Source organism: Anolis carolinensis, chromosome 1, assembly GCF_035594765.1.
Source record: "Anolis carolinensis isolate JA03-04 chromosome 1, rAnoCar3.1.pri, whole genome shotgun sequence".
NCBI classification, from domain to species: domain Eukaryota; kingdom Metazoa; phylum Chordata; class Lepidosauria; order Squamata; family Dactyloidae; genus Anolis; species Anolis carolinensis.
The window spans coordinates 124,535,028-124,561,105 of record NC_085841.1 but is presented as its reverse complement, the minus strand read 5'-3'; the positions used below and the strand labels follow the sequence as shown (position 1 = coordinate 124,561,105).

Genomic DNA, 26,078 nt, shown 5'->3' with positions numbered 1-26,078 from the left:
TAAATGAAGATACTATTAATCATAAATGTATTCCTAATTTGTAGGACTACAAATTAGCTCAAAACTTAAATATCTAGGAATATGGATCACATCAAAAAATGCACAACTGTTAACTAACAACTATAAAAAATATAGAGAGAAATAAAAAGAGACCTTGAGAAATGGAAATATTTAAACCTATCATTGTTGGGAAGGATATCATTAGTAAAAATGAATATTCTACCTCTTCCAGAATCTACCAATCATACGCAATGTGAAAAAATTCAAAGAGCAGAAATTCAAAGAGCAGAATAAAGACTAAAATTCGTCTGGAAAGGGAAAAAACCCAGAATAAAATTTTCAATCTTGACTGGCAAAAAAAAAAAAATAGACGGGGCTTTGACTTTCCAGATTTGAAGGTTTACCATGAGGCATGTGCCTTAGTCTGGATAAAAGACTGGTGAACCTTAAAGAAAGAAAAGATACTAACTTTAGAAGGTCACAACCTTAGAGTGGGGTGGCATGCATATGGTACTAAAGAAGAAAGAAGGAAAAGAATTTTGGAAACCACTTTGTAAGGTCTTCCTTGTTAAGAATCTGGGAGAAATATAAAAAATACTTTTACACCAAAACTCCATTGTGGCTATCTCTATGGAAGCCAATCAAAGGAGGTTACTAGGATGGACCAGATGGCCAACATATAAAGACATTCTAACAAGCAATACACCAAACTTGAAAACTCATGAAGAAACAAAGAAAAATTGTAATAATATCACATGGCTTAATTACTTACAAATTAAAAACCACTATAATCAAGACAAAACAATTGGTTTCAATCAAAAAGAAGAATTCTGGGACAAAATACTTCAATCAGAGAAGAAGCTAATCACTAAAATCTACAATAAACTGCTAGAATGGTCAACTGAGACAGAAGGAGTGAAAGCTTGTTATGATTAAATGGGCAGAAAACATACAAAGATCAATAACCCTAAATGAATGGAAACAAATTTGGAACAAAAATTTAAAATATACATAAATCTTAAAGAAAATTGGCTAAAGATGTTCCATTGTTGGTATATAACACCAAAGAAATTATGCATCATGTATAAAGATGTAGAAAAGAATGGTTGGAAATGCTATGGCCATGATGGGAATATAAAAAGCTGGAATATTTCCTATTAGGAATAACGGACAAGGAGTTGACCCTAGATCTGAAAAGACATTTTATTTACGTATATGACCACTGTGACCAGGATCATCTATGCAAAATATTGGAGATTGGAGGAGACGCCAGATACAGACGAATGGAGAAATAAACTGATGGAGATTAAAGACGTGGATAAGCTAACCTTTCTCATAAAAAAGAACTTGGGAAACCCCATAAAACAAACAAACTGGGAACTATTCGAAGAATACCTCAAAAAATAAAAGAGAGACATGATCAACAGTAAGAATATTTGATAAAAGAAAGGGAGAAGGTGGATTACAAATACTCCTGTAAAGAATAGAGGGAAGCAAAAAGAGGAGAAAAACTGCAAAGGACTAGAAGGAAGTTGAACAACTTTTTATTACTTTGCATTTTTATTTTTACTCTTTCTCTCTCTCTCTCTTTCTTTCTTTCTTTCACTCTATTCTATTTTATTTCTCTTCTTCTTTCTCCAATCATCCTATTTTATACATATACTAGCTGTTCCCGGCCACGCGTTGCTGTGGCATAGTCCTAAGTGGGGTTTTCCTCGTGGCATTCAAGGTGGCCTAGAGAGGATTCCCCTAGATATGAAGCAGCCAGGCCTTGAAGCTGTAAGGTCACTCCTTGGAAAGTAAGGAGTATTGTGACCAAATTTGGTGTGATTTGGCCCAGTGGTTTTATTGCTAACTCAGTTCTACAAACGAACGGTACATTTATATATATATATACTAGCTATGCGTTGCTGTGGCGAAGTATGGTGGTATGGGAAATAAAGTATTGAGGAATTGGTGGTAGTTAAGGTAAAGGGTAAAGGTTTTCCCCTGACATTAAGTCCAGTCGTGTCTGACTCTGGGGGTTGGTGCTCATCTCCATTTCTAAGCCTGCAGTTGAAGAGCTGGCGTTGTCTGTAGATTCCTCCAAGGTCATGTGGGATGACTGCATGGAGCGCCGTTACCTTCCCGCCAGAGCAGTACCTATTCATCTACTCTCATTTGCATGTTTTTGAAGTTTAGGGTTGGCAGAAGCTGGGGCTAACAATGGGGGCTCTCTCTCTCTTCCAGAAGTATTATCTCCTGACATTTTGCCCACATCTATGGCAGGCATCCTCAGAGGTTGTAAGGTATGGAGAAACTAAGGAAGGAAGGTTTATATATCTGTGGAAAGACCAGGGTGAGAGAAGAACTCTTGTCAGTTGGAGGCCAGTGTGAAGGTTGTAGTTAATCACCTTAATTAGCATTGAATAGCTTCATCTCCTGGCTTCTTCCTGTCTGGGGGCATCCTTTGTTCGGAGTCGTTAGCTGCCCCTGATTGATTCATGTCTGGACCTCCTCTGTTTTCAGAGTGTTGCTTCTTATTTACTGTTCTGATTTTTGAGTTTTTTTTTTAGTACTGGTAGCCAGATTTTGTTCATTTTCACAACCTCTGAGGATGCCTGCCATAGATGTGGGTGAAACGTCAGGAGAGAATACTTCTGGAACATGGCCGTACAGCCCAGAAAACATACAACAACCCTGTGATCCCGGCCATGAAAGCCTTTGACAACACATTATACTCTAGTTGGTTGCAGTACATTATTAGACTTCTTCCAGATTTTCTGGTGAGTTTTTTTTAACATGCTGTTTCTGGCTTCCCAAAAATTTGAATCGACTTACCCAGGATCAATGTGAATATTGTACCTTAAGTTTTATTTTTAAAAAGGAACCATCCCCTGCTCTGCTTTCAACTTATAAGTGTGATTGATTTAAACACAAATATGTATGGTAACTTTTAGGTCACTTGTATAGTTATGAGAATTTGTGGGTTTCAGTAAAAGACAGGAAAATTATTGTATGGTTCAGATATTGGCATGTGCCCTGTTTTAGGTGTTGCAGTAATAAAAAGAAGGAAAGGGAGGGATTTTACACTGGCAGTTCATAGTATTCTGATGTTTCTTAAAAAACCACTAAAAGTGAAAGATAGAGGTTAAAAAAGCTACTTTAAAAAATTTCAGCAGTAATTTCTACTATGGTATTTTTATGGGCCATGGGATTACAGGTATCTAAATGTTATCTCGGGCACTACCCTCCTGATAGCTACAGTACTGCATCATTGTAATAAACACAACAGAATATGAAAATTTCTGCTTCAAATTAATACAGTTTATTAGTCATTTCAGTGGGTAAAAGTGACTAGATACAGTTACTCATTACAGTGGTTGTTCTGGTGGGAAAAAAAACATAACTGCTTGTTTCATTTCCAATATTTTTCCTTGCTATTTTGAGAAGGAAAACTTTTGTGAGAAAGAAAAACTTTAGGCTAGAGAAAAGAATGGAATAAAACTTGAAAAATTTCTATCAAAATGCCGCTTGAAGTGCCCTTTAAAGGAACATTTGAAAATAACCAAAACCATTATTTGTGACAATACTAAAATAACTTTGCACTTATTTGTTATATTGCTTTTATAATGCATTTCAACACCCACACTACTAAAAAACCATAACAAGTTACAGATGGCAATGTTAATTCTAGCATCAGAAACCAATATATTGTGTCCTACCAACCTTTGTCCAAATTCACTTCCAAGAAGATACACTTACTCTATAGTCACAACTGTGAAGCTAAACAACAAAAGGACTTTTAATAATACAATAGTCAGAGTACAATTGGTTGCAAAGTACTGTATTACTAAAATGCCATAAAAGATTAAACTTGCTGTGACTTTAAGTATTAGATAATGAATAATATTTGGATTTAAGGCTTAGATTTCAAGATTTTCCCCAGTCCTCAAATAAATTTAAAGTCTGAAATGCCTCAAATTTCCCCTTGCCACCAGATGTCTTTGAAACTATGCAGTTCTTGAAACGGTTTTGTGTGGGAGAAAGTCTCTGACAGTGAGACGGTGTCCTGCTGGCCTGCCCCTGCACAGCATCAGGAGGGTGGCACCACACTACATCAGGAGGGGAGCTATAGCCTTACATCTTCCTCTGTTGGGTCTTCCCTGCTCATTTCGGTGAAAGCCAACCCAGATCAAGAGACAATAGTCATGCTACCTATGTTCTGATAGTTGACTGACAGCACTGCTGCTGACCTCATCATCATGTGCTGACTCATTGATCTTCCTTGTTGGGTTGCTCCCACTTTCTCAGCTTTAGGAGTAGGAGGAAATGGGTGAGTCTGGCATGGAATGAGGTCAAACCTATTTGATATTGGAAAGCAGGGAATGAGTAACATGCATTGGAAAGATTCTACTTATTGGGTACTTAGCAATTCCTTTCCCATGTCTTTTTCTTTGAATGTTTGAATGTGTTTTCCATCCCGACCTCCCATCAGTGGAAACAGCTAAATTTCCAGGAACAAAAAGACACCATATTGTCTGAATCAGGAGTCTTGCTATGTGCTGCTCAAACAAAGCAAAAACTCTAACCACCTGGTTCCCATTCACACTACAGAATTATACTACTATTATTCCACTTTAACTGTCACGATTCCATTCTGTGAAATCATTTTAAGGAGAGGCATTCTAAATTTTCAGCCAGAGTATTCCAGTGCTTCACTAAACTAAAAGAAGCCAGGATTCCATACAAAGAAGCAATTGACATTAAAATGGAATCATAGGTCCCTTCTACACAACTGGATAAAATCCAGATTATCCACTTTGAACTGGATTATATGACAGCATAGACTCAGATAATCCAGTTCAAAGTAGTTAATGTGGATTATGTGCCTTGATATTCTGGATTATATGGCCATGTAGAGCTCATCTAAACCAGCTTTTGAGACCAATTTTGTTCTTTCAGTTATTTCTAAAGTGCTACAAGATCACTTTGCATAATGATATTTTTTCATAACGTGTGACGGGAAGTTGCTGCTAACTGCGAGAGAAATAAGGTCAAACATTGTGAAAGCCACCCACTGTATAACTATCAGCCTCCTCCCACCAGACTCAAATCAAGGAAGGGCTTCATGAGAACCACCACTCCTCTTGATGTTCCTCCAGCATCAGCAAGGGTGTCCCTCTGGGCAGCTAAACCTGGCAATTCTAACTGGATGGCCCCCCACGAGGGTCTTCCTCCAGGAGCAAACCAAGAATGGGCAACTTGGAAGTCCCTGAACAGACTCAGAAGCAGAGTGGGCAAATCTAAAGACAATATGGCAAGGTGGCACTACCTGAAGGAATCCTCCACCTTGTGTGACTGTGGAGCAGAATAAACAACTCTGCATATGTATGCTTGCCCACAATGTCCTGCCTCATGTACGGAGGAGGAGTTGCTTAAAACTACGGACAATGTGGTCGCTGTTGTCCGCTTTTGGTCTAAAACTATTTATAGTTGCTTGTGATTTCCTTTTTTCCCCCATCATTTTAAAATGTATTTGTTATGCAATGTTTTTGACACAAAATAAATAGAAATGATATTTATGTGCTCTCATTTCCTTCCCCTTCACTCCATTGTCTCCTCTATGATTTAAGGATTTTGTTGTAGGTCTTTGGAAAACAGGATCAATTCTTTTCTATGGGGTGAAGTACAATGTATAAGAGGTGCTAAAAGAATTAATCATTGCTTTCATTTTTAGAGGCATTATACGTGCCATCACTGCAGCCATGATGCAGATGTTGAATGTCCTCCATACATGTCTGCTTTGTTTTTCAACTACTTTATTTTAGCAAAGTGGTGAAAATTGAATTATCCCATCAGGAATTTGTGCCTAATCAAATTAATTCTGCTGCCATTTTTTAATGTCACTCTATTTTTATTCTTTTATTGGAAACGTGATTTTAGAACTTGATGAAATTTTGTTTTTAATTGGTTGGCTCTAGTCTAGCCTTAGTTATACATAAGTCCTACCAAAATAAAGCGAACTTAATATTAATCATAATTATATTGTCACAATGTTTTCTGTGAAGCGCAAGTGCAACTAGCCTTTTTTTGGATCTAATCCAATCCAGGCAATGTTGAATGTTGGCTTAGTATTTTGTTGTGAAATGACATGTCACTCTTTGAAAATAAAGGACAAAGTAATAAAATGAATAACACTTGGCTGAGTGGTTTCTTATGCATCTACCCATAATTTGAATAGGAGTCAACTAATCTTGACACATACTTGAACAAGCATTCCAATATCCTGCACTGGCACCATTTCACAGCTGGGTTGTATTAATTGCTCCTTTGTTGTTATTCTTGAAGACATTCAGTTGTCTGAATTTTTTTCTACATTGTAAATGTAGTATCTGAATCATTGCTGTTGACAAAAAGAATTATTATTGGGGGCCTCTGACTTTTGGTTTTCTAGAGATAATCTGTCTGTTTGTTCAATTTTCTTTTCCAACACAAAAGGCTAAGATTTCAGGGTCTTGGTTTAAGATGGCATCAAATATATCATCACCCATCCTAGGACAGAGGTTGGTCACGCCAACCTCACAACCACTGCTCATCAAATTATTTGTAACATGACAAGTGATGGTAGGTGTCAGCTGGAAGAAGAAATGTCTTGCCATAAATGCCAAACATCTCTCACTTCACTCTCAGGAAATGCAACTTGGATCATCTTTCTCTTCCTGGAAGACATTCAGCAAGCTAGAGGCCCATTGATACTTGTAAATACGGAAGTTAATCACAAACTCTAATTTGGTCTCATTCAGTGTGGAAGAAGTAGTCTTCATACGATTTAAAAATAGCAGCTTTTTTCCATCGGTGCTTTTTAAAGCAAAATCCAAAAGGTAAATAAAGATTGCCTTACTAAATTTGATATGGGTACCTCTTACTACTCCTTCACAAAAATAGCACTGCAAACGCGATTGCTTATGATTCAGTGATTACCATATTCAAGGCATTGACAGCTAGGCACTAAGGCAGAGAATTCCCACGGAAGCTAGAACCATAGGCCTGGAAAGACATCACTTGTCAGCATGTGGCAGCCCCATTAATTTCATAAAGTTTTCCGAAGCAAACAAATCTGCTTAGAATACCATGATTGGTAGAAAATGAGATATAAATGGATGAATGAAATAAAACCTACAGTACTTGATATTTATTGGTGGTCTCCCACCAAAGTCTGAACCAAGATTGACCCTGCATAGCGTCCAGGATCAGAAGCTAAACTATGAAAACTAAAAGAAGGCAGCAGGAATGGGGGAGAGATAGCTGATCTTGGAATAGACCTTCATAGTTTAACATACAATGGTTGTGTACATGGCCAGTGATAGTTAGATTGAAATGTTAATGTTGTTTGACATTTAGGAGGAGGTAAGCATTCCACTAGTAACAAGTGATGGAGTTAGAGGTTGTTAGACAAAGTTTAGAAACACTGACCTGTTGTATTCTCCTCCTCTGCTTTAATGGGAAATCCGTTCCATTGCTTCTAGTGATCGTTCAACTGTTCTCACTATTTGGGTAATGCTCCTTTTGTAATTGTGTGTATGTGCCTTCAAATCACCTTATGTTGATATCTTATGAATTTCATAGTTTTTTTTAAGGCAGGGAATACAAAGAAGTAGTTTTGCCAGCTCCTTCTTCTGAAACATAGACTACATCACTGGTGTATTAACTGGTGGTCTCCCATTCAAGTACTAACCATATCTTTAATTAGGGTCCTTCTTAATCTACAGAATTCAGGCCATAACATTCTTTGGAGGTGTGGACTTTCTGTTCCACGTCATATAGCATCTTATCTTGCTGTACTGTATAAAAATAAAGTTATTATATCATTGTTACTATATGACGTGGAACAGAAAGTCCACATCTCCAAAGAATGTTATGGCCTGACTTCTGTAGATTAAGAAGTACCCTAATATATATCATCTATATAGCATATAGCATCTCATCTTGGTGTACTAGGAGCCTCCGGTGGAGTAGTGGGCTAAAGCCTTGTGACTTGAAGGTTGGGCTGCTGATCTGCAAGCTGCCAGGTTCGAATCCCACCCAGGGAGAGCGCGGATGAGCTCCTTCTATCAGCTCAAGCTCCATGCGGGGACATGAGAGAAGCCTCCCACAAGGATGGTAAAACATCAAAACATCCGGGCGTCCCCTGGGCAACGTCCTTCAGATGGCCAATTCTCTTACTCCAGAAGTGACTTGCAGTTTCTCAAGTCGCTCCTGACACACACACAAAAAAAATCTTGCTGTACTTCTGAAAAATTATTCATTGTACTGCATACCAACCTTACCCCAAATTACTTTCCTAACTGTATTTCATTCCATCCCTGTTGGTCTGCTTTCATTGTATAGTTTTGTCATTCAGATCTGTAGTAAGCCCCTCGTGTTATGTTATTTCTGTAGTGAAAAAATGAAATGTCTGCATTGTGTTCTTTTTTAGAAAGCTGCGCATGAGGTTTGTTTCACTTCTTCTGCGTGAGGGTAATATATAGGCCAGCTCTGGGGCTCCCGGGGGCAACCTCCATAATGAAAAGTGTAGTTCACTCAAATCTTGCAGCAAAGTGTCTGTTTTCTACTATTGGTAGCTGTAACAAAAGTCTGATTCTCCTGGTTCTGAGCAAAGAATGACAAATCTAATAATACACCTGAGAGAAATGTACTTGAATCCATGCTTTTGTACTCAGAAACGTACTGAGCAACAGTACCAACTATTGTATTTTATATACATTTTTTTTCTAAAGAAAAGGAACTGCTTTAAATTCTTCTGGAGTACGGCCTTAGTAAGAACGTTAGTTCGTTGTTCCTCTGTGATTCCTCTTCATCAAGGATGCCCATAAGAATAATGCAGGTTGAATATCCCTCACCTAAAATGCTCAAAAATAAAAGTTTTCTGGATTTTTTTTTCAGATTTTGAAATTTTTTTTATTTGCATGTACATGTATGTGAGACATCTTGAAGATGGGACCCAAACCTAAACATGAACTTCATTTATGATTCGTACACCTTACACAAATAGCCTAAAAGTAAGTTTGCACACAATATTTTAATAATTTTGTGCACAACACAAAGTTTGTGTGCAATGAAGCATTAAAAAGCAAATGTTCCACTATCTCAGACATCCAGACAATGTCAGATTTTGAAGTATATTGGATTTTGGAATTCTGCATAAGTGATGCTCAACCTGTATTTCATATTTGTGCAGCACTTTCAATTCATGTATATTATCTAGTTTATAACAACTTCCTGATTTTTGTAACTTCCTGCTTGAATTTCTGTCACATGATGTATGTGGAACGGTTCTTGAAGACAACATGGAAGCTCCACTTTGTTTAAAATGTGGTGGCCAGAATTATAACCAGTATAGCCCAGCAGAATAACTATACTAATCTAAGATACTGGCTGCCTATCTGCTACAGAGGTTCTGCTGTTTATTTTTGAAATCTGAAGTGGCCTGGGACCCAGGTGTATGGTATATGAAAGGCATCTCTATTTCTATTAGCCCATACTAGGGGTAAATCCTTCACTATTCAATCCTCATATGTAGGGATGAATATTTGCTGCAGTTTTCTCCCTATTCCAGGAGAAAACATTTATTCAGAGTATTCTCCCTATATTCAAATGTCCTGAAGTATTTGACTGGGAGTTGGGGTTCAGATAATTTCCCTGGAACATTTTGGGATGTTCAAATACTGTGTCATTCCTTCTGCCCTGTAAAATGAACTATTGACAATATTGTTGTCAACCCTAGTTCTAAGATGGCTGGAGATTATCACAAATTATTCTCCAAGCACTTTGGGTACATTAAATGGCAGTTTGGCGGAAACCCTTCTCAGTTATGGGGTCCTAACCATGGGATGCACGCCATGGAGAAGCTATGCAGCAGACTGGGTTTCCTTTGAATCAACTAGCAAAAAGTGGACCTTCAGGAGTGGACCTGGGACTCTTCTCCATGAAGATTATGAAGATTCAAAAGAATTGGAACCAATAGTTAAAAAGTAATATTTTGCCAATACCTTCCTTTTCCAAAGGCTCCAATGTAATTTTCATTTTATGTTCTTTTCGGAAACCTCAGTGTAAGCTTTGGTCTTTCATTACACATCTTTTTGCTTGAGGAAAATATACAGACCAGTTCTCAGCCTCCCAGTGGTGAACTTCATAATGAAAAGTGTAGTTCATTCAGCCCTTGCGGTGAAGAATCTCTTCAATCCTACTGGTGTCTGTAACAAAGCTCTGTCTCTCTTGGCACTGAGAACAAAATGACAAATGTTATAATACATTTAAAAGAAATGTACTTGAATTTGCTCTTTTAAGCACTAGTGCAACTGTGGTGCATGCTCAGCAGCTCCTAATGCATTTTAAAGTCGAATAAGTATTTGTTTTAAAGGAAAGTGGCTGCTCTACATTCTTTCGGGAATATGACTCTAATAACTCTTTCCATTGTGATAAATTCATGGAAAATTCCTATAACAATGGTGCCGCACTTCTCAGTTTAAGGAATTGTAGAAGTCTTTAGTTCTACTCCTGATTACTTTGATAACAACCTAGTGCAGGGAAAGACTTGAATGCTTGTCTATCCCATGGTACGGGTAGTTTTTGAAGCCAGTTCTCCCATAGTGTCTTGGCTCTGTGCACTCTCCCCAAGCATATCCAAAACAGGTGGCATGCAATAGAATGCCTTCCAATCGCCTTCGCTATCTTTCTGCACAAGTATAGAATAGTAGAGTTGGAAGAGACCTCATGGGCCATCCAGTCCAACCCCCTGAAAAAGTTAAAACTATTTCTAGTAAATGCTGCAGGAGGACACTCCCACAAGAATATACAGGTGCATGCCTTTCTAACTAGCCGGCCTGGGGGCTAAAATTATTGGGGAAAGGTGTCTCTGGAATGTTATGTGTCAACGAAGTACAAAAGGTTCTTGGTTGTGGCATCCCAATGTGGTAATAATAAGCTCCCTCTGGAGTTGTTCTAAAATTGCAATTGTTTGTGTGCCAGCTGCCCAGGCATTTTAAACTACAGTATTTATCTTTTTGGTTGTATCTGTTGACTTTATTCATTTCTTTTTTCATTGTAAGAATAGGTTTCTGGTGTTTTTATTATTTTAGATATGTTTGGACACTGCTCTGGTATCTGTAAGGATAAGCAAAAATGTTGGATAATAAGGAGAAATTAAGGAAAACCCTATTAAACATCAAATTGCATTATGATTTTACAAACTAAGCACCAAAACATCATGTTTTACAACAAATTGAAAGAAAAAGCAGTTCAATACATGGTAACGTTATGTAGCAATTACTCTATTTACAAATTTAGCACCAAAACATTGCAATGTATTGAAAACATTGACTACAAAAACATTGGCTACTAAAAAAAATTGACTACATAGAAAGCTACAATTGCAGAAAATGAACTTACAGTAACAACATTGTCGAAAGTTAAATCCATAAAAAGTTCAGTCCTGTGAAGATTTTTTAAAATCTGTAATCCTTGCCTGCCTACCGAAACAGCTGTGTATCTGGATGGGAGGCAGACTGCATTGGATAATACAGAACGTTGGATGAACAAAGGTTGGATAAGTGAGACTGTATTGTTGGACGGTACAGGGTGACAAAGGCAAGGACAAACAGACTGATTGTTATCATAGGGTGTAAATCTGAAGCTGAGCGCGAGTGGGTTTTGTAAGGCCACATGAACTTACGCACATTTATCTTGCCTTGCTTGAGTCTTTGCTCTTGGTATTTCATTGGCAGTCTCAAGGCTGCGGTTCTCAGGGAAGAGAATATCTGCTCTGATGTTTTTATTTGCCCAGAACTAATAAAGGGTTCTGTCTTTTCATGGAAAATGTATCAGAATCAATTCCTGTGCAAAATTTCACCACAGTATTATAATTAGGAGAGCTACACGACATACTTCCATCATAAACATGTATCATTTCCTTGGAAGTTTATACTTCATTGGAACCCCGGATAATATCATGACCTGCAATCAGAGCCGGCCCTAGGTATTTTTCAAGTGTAGGCAAACAGAATTTTGGTGCCCCCCCCCCCAACCAATCACTGAAAAATAAAAGCATTGGATAAGCGAAAATGTTGGATAATAAAGAGGGATTAAGGAAAAGCATATTAAACATCAAATTACATTAAGGTTTTACAAATTAAGCACCAAAACATCATGTTTTACAACAAATCAACAGAAAAAGCAGTTCAATACATGGTAATGTTATGTAGGAATTACTATATTTGCGAATTTAGCACCAAACATTGAACAGGGATATAGGGCAGTGTGGACTTAGATAACCCAGATAGCCCCCAGTATTTAAAAAAAACCCCTCTAAAATCAGGACAATAAATAAAGAACAACACTCTGAAAACAGGAGAAATCCAGGCAGTAAACAATCAGGGACAGCTAACACTTCCCAAAAAAAGATTCTCCCAGGCAAGAAGAAGCCAGGCCTTGAAGCCACAGGGCCATTAAATGCTAATCAAGGTGATTAATTAGAGTTCTTTCTCCCACCCTGGACCTTCTACAGATATATAAACCCCACTTACCTCACAATCTCTGAAGGCCCCAAAGGCGGGCCCAGCTCGGGCACCAGGAGGCCAAGCGCAGGCACCGGAAGCCCTGAACACCTTCCTGGTGAGGCCTTCCTGGTGAGGCCTCGCCAGGAAGGCCTCACCAGGAAGGCATTCGGTGGTTTGGGGAGCAGAGACGTGCCGCTTCTCTGCTCCCCAAAGCCCCACACTCCTTGCTGGCGAGAATGAAGGCGTTCGCAGCTTCTCTGCTCCCCAAACCGCTGAACACCAGGAAGACCTCAACAGGAAGGCGTTTGGCGGCTTCACTGCTCTGCAAAGTCCCGAACGCTTTCCTGGCGCCACTTCTCTGCTCCCCAAAACGGCAACCTTGGCTCCTTCCTTGCGGAGGGAGGCGCGGTGGCGGAGGCAGGCCACAGAAGACAGGAGTTGCCTCGATGGCGCCCCCAACAAGATGGCGCCACAGGCAACTGCCTAGTTGGTCTGGTGGTTGAACCGCCTCTGCCTACAATAGGGAAGGGGAATATATGGTTCTCCCAATGATGTTGAACTGCTGCTTTCTGGGACTGATGTCAGATAGAGTCAACTACTTCTTGGATCAGTTTCCCTTGTCTGATCTAAGACATATCAAGAATATTTAAAACAATTATAGAATATTATTAAAAGGCAGAGTCCTGTTCTTCAGTAGGAACCTAAGCAACAAGATATTTGCTTTTAGCCCCGTGGGACTAAACAATCACACTACTGGGTTGTTGTGTGTTTTTCAGGCTGTATGGCCATGTTCCAGAAGTATTCTCTCCTTCCTTTTCCTTTTGATTTTTTCCTTTCTGATACCAACTTCTTACTCTTCTGCTTCCTCCCCAGCTCTTGCTTATATTGTAATCCTTTGCAGTGCTTCTGGAAACCATTGCCTTGGTTCTTGTGGCTTAGTCTTGTTGAATTGGAGTTTTCTAAAATGATAGCTGTTCTGATTACTTGTCTGAATGAGACCAAGTTAGCAGTGTACCTTGGTCATTATTTTGTCACTGAAAGGGTTTTTTCCTGCATGTCCTCCAGAAAATGAAGAGTGATCAAATGTATAGAATGGCCTTGAGAAAAGGAATAGACCAGAAAGTATAAATAGATTTGGGGTTTTTCTCAGTTTTAAAAACAACCATATGGAAATCACAACCCCAAAACAAAACCCTGTTTAGTGCTAATTCCAAAGAGGGCAGATTCATTGTAAAAATCTGTTTACAAGTTTGATGACTTTGTGTAGTCTATAACTGCTGTATGCCAAAGACCTAATCAGTGTAAGTGATCTATAAAGAGAGGTCATATGCCAAGCCAAAAGTAAATTTCCAGCCTATTAGTTGATGCCTAGGTAAGCAAAAGTCATTTACAATTGTCCCTAAGGATGTGATTTGTATTTCATCTTCCAAGCCAGATGGTGACTGCTATAGAACTAGCAGTTAGGACATGATTAATTGGAAAATTGGCATGCTAGAGGATGATTAGCTCATTTATATCAAAAGAGCTGCTGACTGCCTTGCCTCCATAACGATGCTTCCATACATTATCTAGAATGGTACAAAAAGCAAGGTACATCATGAGAGAAGGACCTAATACAAATAAATACATTTTTCTATCATATTTGCAGACTTCCAGGAGCTTGAGCAGAGATAGGCATAAATATTTACATCTAATAGATTCAGAAGCTCAAACAAGTTCCAGCTCCATGTTGAACAAGAAGCTGTATAAACCTTCACATTTTGTCTGCCCTTAACTTTTTTTCTGTGCCTTAAGGGATGATTCTCTACCAAATTCATTCCTCCCCCATGTTCTATAAGCTATGAGAGTATCTGTCTCTTTAGAATGGAATAACATTATTGTCATTGCACACTGTACACTGAAATTAAATGCTTTCCCCAGCACAAATAAAAAAAAACAATACACTCATTGGGTTGTTGTGTGTTTCCCTGAATACACTCATTCCTCCACACTCCCACCACCACCGCAAGCCCCCACATGTCACATCAATGTGAAGCCATGGAGTTCAATATAGTTGCAGCTCTAGAATAAAAGCTGTCTCTCAATCTGTTTGTCCTTGCCTTTGTCACCCTGTACCATCAAAAAAAAAAAAAGGAATATGTTGGGTGAGATGGATCCGCAAGAATGCTCTGAGCTTTCTTAAGTCTGTGGGGCCTATAAAGTTCTTTCAGAGAGGGGGGAGGGCAACCAATGATTCTCTGGTTAGAAGTGGTGATCCTTTGGAGAGCCTTCCTATCTGCCACTGTGTAGTTTCCAAACTATGCACAGATGTAGTAAGTGAAGATACTTACTATAGCACAGTGGTAGAAAATCACCAGCAGTTTTTCATCCAGTTGTTGGTTTCTTAGAAAACGCAGGTAGTACAGTCTCTGCTGAGCCCTTTTAACCAACACTGCCATACGGGTGCCCCAGGTCAAGCTCCTTAACAGTGACACTTAGGAACTTAAAAGTGGCCACCCACTTCACTTAGTCCCTATTTATGACCAAAGGCTGGATTTCTGGTCTGTTCTTTCTGTAGTACACTTTGAGATCCTTGGTCTTATTGATGTTAAGATCCAGATTATTGCCCCTGTACTACGAGAGCAGCCAATCCACCTCAACCCAAAAGACAGGCTCATTCCTTTTCTCACTGTTTAATGAAGGCTCTTGAATAGAAGTGCATTTGAATAATTTTTCACCTCTTAGGGCCTTCCTCTTCATCTAATGCCAGCCTCTGCAATGATTTCAGACACCAGAGATTTAATCTATAAGTATGTTGACCTCTTTTGGTCTCTGGATCATCCATCCTGGTGGCTTGAGCACCTTACCTTCAGGAAAGATCCAGAAGAGAAGAATACACAATCCTTTCCAGAAATATTTTCTCTGATTTTTTATAGTAGCAATATGATCTAATCCAACATTTTCCATTTTTAATCTAATTGCAGTAGAATAAAATTACTTCCACTAATCTTACACATGTTGACATTGGTTTTCCTATGCCCCTTTAGAAAGGGTTAACAAGATTTTTCCAGCTGTTTCCCAACCAGTCATCTTGTGTTGGAAACAGTAGCATTCTCCAATTTCTTCGCTCATGAACAGTCCAATCTGGTTTGATTGTTTAATTCACTTTTGTTATTGTTTTTAAAAAACATTTTCATTAAAACATGTATGACTTCAGAAGCCTTAAAGGAGAAGAAATAAGAGCAGAGTGTTTTCAAGCAATGAAAGGAGCATTTTTTGTTTGAGGAAAGACAACTGGATCCAACTTCACTCCTGCAACACTGGATTGTTTGGATGATCAATTAAAGCAAGTTGGTCTCGCTTTTCTTTGCTTTTCAGTTGTAGGTATATGTGCTGATGAACATTTTGGAAATTTGAGCGGGAAATGACCACTGGTCCAGAACCTTAGATACATTAATAAGGTAGTTCATCTGAGTATCAATTGACAATGTTAAACATTGTTGGTTTGCCAAAACACATGGAAAGAGTGTATCAGAAGTAACTTCCTTGGCATTTGGTACTAATCTGCTCTTTATAAACAATTTGTTAGAAAATGTGCCTTGCTATCTTAAATTAAAAGTGGCAATTATTTCCACTTTCATTCAGAGATCACTTAGGGTGAAATTTGTCCCTGGGCAGATGGCCAGCAAAAGGCCAGAATATCAGATGGCGCTTAGGCAGTGTGCACAGCTCTTGGGCTGCTGCACTAATCTGAACATTACTGTCTCCTCATAAATGTGCTCTGTGTATGGGCAGTTTGCCCAGTTATTTGCCCAGTGAAAGATAAGAGCCCCTCTCTGCAGGCCATGGCAAAGAAGTTACAGGCAGGAACTGCTGCCAGCAGACAGGACTGAGAATGTGAGCTTCCTTCTTTTGGCTTCAGTGGACATTTCACAAGTCCTCCTCCAAACTGACTGAGGAAAGAGCAGTTCCATACATTGTTTTATCACATCTGGAATAGCCTTTATCTTTATCCCAATAGTATTCAAAACCTTCTGGTAGTTGGAAGGGATTATAGAATTGTTCCCTGCTTATAGGATAGTAATAAGGCTTGAGTTTCTTCAAGTGTTCATTTGTTTAGGAACATGTGTGGGAGGCTTACATGTGCTGGTCTCTTAACATTTTATGTAAATAATATGTGTAGGCTTCCATGCATGTGACTGGAAATGCATTTGCCAATCATATACACAGCAGCCCACGTACATCTTAACTCCCCAGTTCCAATTTGGTGAGAACATTTCTGGTTAACTTAGAGTGCATCTACACTGTAGAATCAATTTTTGGGCCCAAATCCATGCAGATTTACACATTCTTAAACCCACTAATTGTGTGTGCATGGGCGACACAACTCCGGCCAGCATGGAACCAAAGATGACACAACACAGGGTTGGGAAAAACCAGGCCACAACTTGTTTATTGCTTACAAGAGCAAGGGTTGGCTGCTATGCATGGGTCCTGGATCAAGGATCGGGCAGCCCGCTACTGACCAATACCACAACCCAAGCCAGGGTGCCACCAAAACCATACCAGGCCATGGCACCAGCACACCCCAGGAGACCACCAGACGTTCCCCCCTCCTACCAATGAGAAGGGGGGAGAAGCAAGCCAGATCCAGGGCCCATGCCAAATGCCACAAAAAAGGGGGGGTGAGGGGACCCACCCCCCCTTGCCGCCAACCCTGGGCTCCTGCAGCCAACAAACCACCAACAGCAGAGACCGTCATCCCAAACCCAAACCGATGCCTCCCAAAGTCCAGCACCCAAAGTCCAAGCACAGGCCTCGCTTGAGAGAGGGAAACCATCAGCAAAATCCGCATACTGAACTTCTCAGCTCGAAGCGAGACCTAAAGGCTTACAAAGCTCTCTCCCCTCTGGTCAGTGACAATAATGATGTCCCGCCGAGGGATGCTCCTTAGCTGCTTGATGCCTTGGTGTCGCTTTTCGATGCTCCTTGCGTCTCTTCTTCCTGCTTGCAGCAGCAGACCTTCAAGGAGGGGAAACGAGAGCAGCTAGCAGTCCTCGATGCTTTGAGAAGGAGTCCTGGTCTGATGTAAGAGGCATATACGGAAGATTTTCAATGACCCATAGTCTTAATAACGCCCACCGGGACTCCACCTACTGCTGCTGTAGTGGCTGCTCCTATCCTAAAAGAGTGTCCACCAAATTCCGTGGCTGGGAGGCCAAGGTCCGGCAGGGATCTACGGAAGATGACCATAAACTGGTATCTGGTAAGAGGGCTGCCATCACCATGGACAAATAACAGCCTGGTGGAAGCACCTCTGCAGCCTAAATACTTGGACAGTGCCCGAACAGGGCACAAATACCCTGATTCCAAAACTTTTCCTCCCTGGTCAGTTTTGGACTTACGGATCCGAAGTTCCAGGGAGTTGCCTCGGAATGAAATGTCCCTGAGCTATAGGGCCCTGCCCGTATTGTCTGTCTTGGAGTTGGCCACCACCTCCCCCAGCCGCAGGGCTCCAAAGAAAGCTGTTGAAAAGGCAGCGGAAAACAACTTGACCTCATAGTGGGAAGAGCAGATCCTCCTGAGTGATGAGATGAGTCAGCTGAGGGTACTGTATGAAAGGGCGTGCCTGGCGTCGAGCTGCTTTGGAGCTTGCCTGCTCCAACCTTTTAGGAGTTTTCTGATCCGATAGTCTTGGCAGGGGTCGGGCTGCCATGCTGAAGAAAGCAATTCTTGCCAGCTGGAGCTGCATGGTGTGGGTGGATACCTTGGACCTTCTCTGGTGGATGACAAAGTGCAGAACCTCATCCTTGGAAGTTGGCCACTTACTACCATAACCTGCGTCCAACCTGAATTTGGTGAATCTGGCCATAGCCACACTGTAAGCCTTTCTTGTTGCCAGTGCAATGGTATGCGTCAACTCTGACCAGGCTTCCCATCTCCAAGAGTCCACAGGTCCTATGGGAAGGTAGCAGGAAGGGGGTCCGCACCTGGGGCTAGGGACCAAAACCTGTCCTCCTGGAAGTGGGATAATGCGTCTGCTACTTCATTGTTCAGGCCTGGGATATACTGTGCTGAGAAAGAGATGTTAGCTTCCAAGCAGATCAAAACGAACTGCCTGACCAATCTCATGACCCTGGAAGACTTGGACGACTGCCTGTTAACCATCTCACCACTGTCTGATTGTCACATCAGAACCGCACCCTCTTGTCCTTGAATATGTTGGTCCGGATGTGCACCACAACAAGGATGGGGAAGAACTCTAGGAAAGTGAGGTCCTGAAGTAAATCTCCCTTTCTCCAGCTAGCTGGCCACTGGCAGCGCACCAGTGGCCCTGGAGGAAGATGCCGAAACCAATACTCCGTGCTCCATCGGAGTGAACCTGAAGCTCACTGCCGGGCTCCCATCTGGATTGCCACATGGTAATCCTGTTGTACCTCTCCAAAAACTAGAGCCAAACCTGAGGTCCTCCCCCATACCCTGAGTTACTCGGATCCGATGGTGAGGAGCCCTGACCTCTGCAGTGGCCCGGGCAAGGCAGGCACAGAAGGGTCTACCAGGGGACACAACCTTACACACGAAGTTGAGGTGGCCCAAAAAGGACTGGAGCTCTTTCAATGTAACCTTAGTTTTCTGTGCAGCCTCCTCAATATGCCTATGGAGATTGGAGAGCTTATCCGCAGGCGAGCAAGACACTTCCCTGGGCAGAATCCAGCTGGATTCCCAAGTAGACGATGGAGGTGGAGGGGCCCTCCATTTTATCTGAGCTAGAGGGATCCTGAATACACAGGCCATGGCCATGAACGTCCTAAGTAGGTGAGCACAGTCACCACTGTCCTTCCTTCCCACAAAAAGGAAGTCATCCAGGTAATGGATGATGGAACTGGAATGGGCTAAGGTTCTGACTACCTACTCTAGAAAGGAGCTGAAGATCTCAAAGGCCGCACAGCTGACAGCACAGCCCATAGGCATGGCCTTGCCAAAGTACCAGAAGTCATTAAATCTGAAACCCAGTAGATTGAAATCTTCCGGGTGGACTGTGAGAAGTCTGAAGGCTGACTGAATGTCACACTTGGCCATAAAGGCATGTGGACTTCTGGCCTGAACTAAGCTGACTGCCTGATCGAAGGAGGTGTATTTTACGGAGCAGAGCTCTGAGGGAATGGCATCGTTGACAGAAGCCCCTTTTGGATAGGACAGGTGGTGGATGAGGCAGAACTCTCCCGGGGCCTTCTTAGGTACCCCCTCAAGAGGAGATACCCAAAAGTTGACGAAAGGAGGGGCCTGAAAGGGTCCCACAATTTTGCCTATTGTGAGCTCATTGGCGATCTTACTGCTGAGGACTTCAGGCATCTGGGATGCTGATTTTAAATTGCCTGAGGTGAAAGCCCTGCGGGGGTCAACTGCTGGGATATGGAAACTGAACGAAAAACCTTCCTGGAGGAAGGTGGCTGCCGCCTGCAGAGGATAAGCCTTAAGCCAAGGGAGCATAGAGGAGAGTCTGACAGGGGTGACAGTGAGAGAAAAAAGGTCAGAAGGAGCCTCACTTGTACTGACAAGCGGAGGCTCCGCTGGCGTGACCAACATCTTTCCTGGTGCCGGGCTGGGACAAGCCCGGCCTCCGTGAAAGGGATGAAGGCCGTTAGGCTGCTTGCTACATGACATCTTAGTGTGCCCCCCCCTGCGTACATGGTCAAAGCAGCATCGAGCACACAGCATCGAATGCATTCACACACATGGTCAAAGCAGCATTGAGCACGATAGCACTTTCCCATGTTAAATTCCCAACACACTGCCCGCCTGGCCTCCTTCCTGCCCCACCCTCTCTCAGAACTTCCTGACTTCAACTTGCTCTTAATGCTGGGCCCAACCTCAGTGAGCCAGATGTCATGATTATTTAGGTCCCATTTGGCCCTGGGGCTCTGGGATGCCCTTTTTCGGAAGGCGGAATCATAAGCAATGGCCACTGCCTCCCCCGCTAGCCTTCTGGCCCTCATGACGTGGGTGAGGTGGTTGGCAAGGCGCCAAGCACGCTCCAGAAAGGCTGCCAACACCACCCTCATGAACACCGTGTAACCCACCATCCAATTGACGAAGGTTTGCTCAGCGGGCCTGTCCCTGTCCCATTTCTTGTGCCTACTATTGGGTGGGGGTTCCCGGCTCTCTTCCCTTTCCGGTTCTAGGAGTGTGAAGATGTCTACGTAGTAGCCTTTGAGGATCTTACTCCTAAGGCAGGGGGAAAGATGAGTGCCTGGCGGGTCCTCGTTGTCTTTGAAGAGAGCAGGAAGTGCCAGGGCAGGGGGCTTGCTGCATCCCCATGCATTACAGGGGGTGTCAGAGGAGTCGACCAGCTTGGACCTACACCTAATGGCCCATTCGGGCACGATGGCCGCCGTCCTCCAATAATTGTCCCTGTCCAGTAGCTTTCTGTCTTGAAAGAAGATGGAGAATTTACTCACCCCCATGACACGGGGGTGTCATGCTTTCCCCAACATGATACTCCTTGTGTGCCCCTTTGCCCATTTCTAGTTAAACCATGTGCTTCTTTCCTCATCAAACATCTATCCTCCTTTTAAAACATTTTTGTTGTTGTGGCTTTGCAATTTCAAACCTTTGAAATTCTGCACAATTTTTTCAAACAAAATATTTAAAAACCCTGCAACGTGGGCACTCCACAGACAGTGGAATGGGAGGAGGCATCTGTTGTCTCCTTCCATTCCATTGTCCACAGAGCTCCCATGTCACAGGGTTTTTTCATTTTAAAAAACGATGCAATTGCAGAATGTCAAAGGTTTTTAATTGATGGTGATGATGATTAGTTATACCCCCTTTTCTCTCCACAAGAAGACTCAAAGTGGATTAGATTTAAAGCATTTCAATACAATTTAAAACCTACAAATCTACAAACTTTTAAACATAATTAAATATCATTGGTATTTTTTTAAAAAATGCAAAAAAAAAACTTTTTAAAAAGGAGGATGAAATTATTTATCAATCATTTTCTATGTCCAAAGAGTAGTTGCATCAGAAAGAGCATCAAGGGCCATGAAACAACCACCCACATGCATACCCACCCCAAAACAAGGGAGAAAAGAATAGAAATAGAACTAGGTAACAAACAGTTGGGAACTTTCTCTAGTTATTTAAAAAAGTATGAAATTAAACTATGGTGTACATTGTAATTATTTTATTGGGTTGATTTGATTTATACCCTGCCTTTCTGCCAATTTAGTGTTTGTGAATGAAAATTGAGATATACCCATAACAGAATAAGATCTGTTAAGTTCAGTGTGGTCTTTCTCAGCATATATCCATAGCATATATTTTGCTCTCATTTGAACCATGCAGTCAGTTTACAATTGTTGTTATTTGTGTTGGACAATAAAAGGTATGAGCAGTTTAATACTGACTGATTATTTGAGGATCCAAAGGCTATTTGTAATGGATTGCAATGTGCTCTAGAGCTAGACATGTGACAGGTATTAAAGTGTCTCTTGAAGACAGTATATTTGTAAGAGCATTCAAAAGGCCATGTGTGAGACTCGTGCATTTCAACATATGTTTGTTTTCTTCTTTTGCATTACGGATTACATTCAAATTAATGAAAACATTCTTCTGCACATATTTATTTAGGCAAGTGTTTCCAAATGGACTTCCAGAGGAATACTTCTTAACAGCCACATTCCGTCTTAGAAGGAGCAGCAAAAAAGAACGATGGCACTTACTGCAAGTTTTAGATCAGCGCAACTTGCCACAGGTTAGAACAAATTGACTTTCCCATTTTGTTTGGTCTTCTTCATTTGTTTCTCCCTCCTCAACCCTATGGTTGGGTGCTATATTCACCCTTGTGGGAAAATATATATTCATCCTTTTGCAGGACACTATAATCAGGATATTTCCACTGTTTGATTTTCACAGATAATGGAGAATCTATAACAGTTGCACAATACAAAAATTGAGTGATGTATCTATAAGCTATGAGGCTAAAGAGCCATCTTTGAGCTACAAATGTACATTTTCACTTAGGACCTTATCCCACACTGCCTCCCCTTTCTAAACACTTAGAATCCATTGAGGGTATTGTTTATGATGGAGCTTTTCCCATGATACAGGGAAACTTCCTGTCACTGTCCGTCATGCTTTGTTAGGAAAACATCTGAAATAGTCCAAAAAAAGGAGGGGGAAGAAGAAGGTCAAAGATCGGCTTCTGCACTCAGGAACCAGGATATAACTGGATAAAACACCCTAAACCATATGGAATAGGAGCTGTCAAATTTGCCTGGGTTGAATAGCTTCAATGACACTGAGTAAGGGGCGTTCCTAGGGACAATCTGCTACCAAGCATTGACATTTCTCTCTCAAAATCCTACTTCATGAGGCTGGCATGGTAATGTTTTTAAGTCAGATCAGCCACTTGGGTCTACTCTAAAACAGCAGAATCAGAGGGAAAAGTCAGGTTTCCCCTCAAGTGCTGTCTGCTGCAAGATCATCTGCTTGGGTCCACTCTAAAATAGCAGGATCTGAGATGGAAATCAGGTTTCCCCTCAAGTGGTGTCATATTTAAGATATGCTGCTTAGGTCGACTCTAGAGTAGTGGGAGCGGAGTGGAAAATCAAGTATCCCATAAGCTTTTTTCCCAAGGTTTTTTCTTTTAAAATTGACTGTACTGGCTTGTGGAATAAATATGAAAACTGTTAATTTTGGTAAAACTGATAAGAAAAAAACACTATGTGAAGAGAAATGAGGAACAAAAGGATGCCCTCTTTGTAACACTATAAGATATAGTGCCAGGGTAATATGATGCTTCCTCCCTCCCCCCTCCCCAGTGGGATAGAGTGCTTGGATTCCAAAAGCCTTTCTACTGGGAGAGCTAATGGGATTGCTCAAGCATTTTCTGATATATTTGTTGGCTTTTTGGAACTGTTTTTTTGGGGGGGGGGGCAGGGGGGAAACAAAGTTACATTTGCAAAAAAAAAAAAAAACCTTATTAAATTGTGTAGAAAAACCTGCTAAAACATAAGAAGAAAAACATCTACACAAATTTTTATCAAAGTTTCACAATGTGTTAAGATACCCTTTCTTGTTAAGGATGAGAAAACTAGTCAATGCCCAGATGTCTGTATTTTGGGCTCCTTGAGTGATAGTGGGATATAGAAATAATGAATGAACAATTAATAAAAAGTAACTGTTACATTCATGAATTAATTGAAACTTACAAACAGAATTGTTGGGGTGAATATCAAGGAGTGGGATCCAGCAAATCTCAAAGTAAAAAGGTGAGAGAAATTGTAATTTCCACTAATAGTGCAAAAATATGTTTTTAAACCATTAATCTTTCCCAACACACATCTTATGTCATTCTATAGATACTCTTGACATTCATGAGTGGTTTTGATAAGTGATTAAATGCAGCAGAGCCTGTAATGGGAAGGAGAGTAATAAAAGTCCAATTGACCAAGTGGAATGGCGATTCTCTAGATCAGGGGTCCCCAAACTTTTTAAACAGGGGGCCAGTTCACAGTCCCTCAGACCGTTGGAGGGCCAGACATTATATATATATATATATATATATATATATATATATATATATATATATATATATATAAATAAAAATGAATAAATTCCCATTCACACTGCACATATCTTATTTTGAAGTAAAAAAAACACAAAATGGGAACAAATACAGCCTTAATGTTAATAATAATCATAATCATAATAAAAACAATAAAGAGGGTTGGAAGAGACCCCTTGGGCCATTTAGTCCAACCCCCTTCTACCTTTGTGCACCAAAAGCACAAGCAAAGCACCCCTGACAGATGTCCACCCAGCATCAATGTTGTTGTTAATACTAATACTAATACTAATACTAATACTAATAATAATAATAATAATAATAATAATAATAATTAGGTGCCATACCAAAAGATCTCAGCCAGCATTTGGAAACAATAGACATTGACAAAATTATGATCTGCCAACTGCAAAAGGCCACCCTACTGGGATCTTCGCGCATCATCTGAAAATACATCACACAGTCCTAGACACTTAGGAAGTGTTCGACTTGTGATTTTGTGAAACAAAATCCAGCATATCTATCTTGCTTGCTGTGTCATACAATAATAATAATAATAATAATAATAATAATAATAATAATAAATCACAGAGTCCTAAATGCTTGGGAAGTGTTCACTTTGTGATTCTGTGATACAAAATTCAGCATATATATCTTGTTTGCTGTGTTATACTGTGTCCTTTTGTCAATAATAATAATAATAATAATAATAATAATAATAATATGGGTTGGAAGAGACTCCTTGGGCCATTTAGTCCAACCCCCTTCTACCTTTGTGCACCAAAAGCACAAGCAAAGCACCCCTAAATAATTAATTAATAATTAATTAAATAATAATTAAAATACCATTATAAACAAGCAAAGCTTTGGAAAGTGCACACCAGGCTGCACGTGCCTTCCTCAGTGGAGAAGGAGGGAGCCACTGCCACATCAGGGGGCGGATAAATGGCTTCGATGGGCTGCATGTGGCCCCCGGGCCTTAGTTTGGGGACCCCTGCTCTAGATCTCACCCAATATATAATGATATGTATGCTTCTGTTTGCTTCCTACATGCTGAATTTAATTTGCTTTGGAACAACTTCTATTAATTAAAAACTTTGTTCTATCTTTTTTAAGGTTTACATTACTGTTGATGGTTCAAAGAAGGTTATAGAGTACATTGCACAATCCACCCAAGGGCACTCCCTGCGTTACACTTTCAAAAGCCACGAAATACATCCAGTCTTTGATCGCCAATGGCACAAACTCAGCATCAGCGTACAACCGAGGATGGTTTCCCTGTATGTGGACTGCAGTTTAATTGAGCACAGGCAGACTGACGAAATAGCTACTGCTGACTTCCAAGGGAAAATTCTTATTGCTACCCGCTATTTAGATGGCAAGCCTGTGGACGTAAGTGATATTACGAAAACATTTTTCAACAACACAGAAAATATAGATTGGATCCAGACTCCTCATGAGTTTGATGTCAATGGGCACTTTGTTGGCAAAAGGGAGGAAACATTTCCCATCCATGTTTGCTATTTGAAACCTCCTGTAATATCCAAAAAAGATGCAATGGAACTTCTATGGAAGAACCTCCTGAATAGTGTGAGATGTAATACAAAAGGAAATGTGGTTAAAAGCCTCCACTAAATTAGAGTTGCTTCTGGAAATCTAATTGCTGAATCCCTTTCAGCATGTTAATAATAATAATAATAATAATAATAATAATAATAATAATAATAATAACAACTTTATTTTTGTACCCCGATTCCATCTCCCAAAGGGACTCGGGACGGCTTACATATGGCTCAAGGTGCCTAAAACAGCACATAAACACACAGTACAGTACAAAATAAAACCACTAGTATATAAAACAACAATTTGAACTCAGAGCAGCACCAATAACCTATAGTGTCATCTCTCGTAAAAACATGGCCAACTGTAAACAAGAAGAAAGGAAAGGGATAGTAGCTACCGAACAAGGGAATGGGATAAAAAGTGCTGTG

The 26,078-nt window shown here is 40.7% G+C and overlaps 1 protein-coding gene across 3 annotated transcripts in view; it reads left to right on the top strand.

Moving 5' to 3' along the window:
- The window catches only part of col19a1 (collagen type XIX alpha 1 chain), a 280,321-nt gene that overhangs the window by 63,935 nt on the left and 190,308 nt on the right, over positions 1–26,078 (top strand). For all 3 annotated transcript variants that reach the window (XM_062982112.1, XM_008118858.3, XM_062982115.1), the window contains exons 4-5: positions 22,149–22,272; positions 25,204–25,479. In XM_062982112.1, the coding sequence (XP_062838182.1) occupies positions 22,149–22,272; positions 25,204–25,479 (400 nt within the window). The remainder of the gene's footprint in view (positions 1–22,148; positions 22,273–25,203; positions 25,480–26,078) is intronic.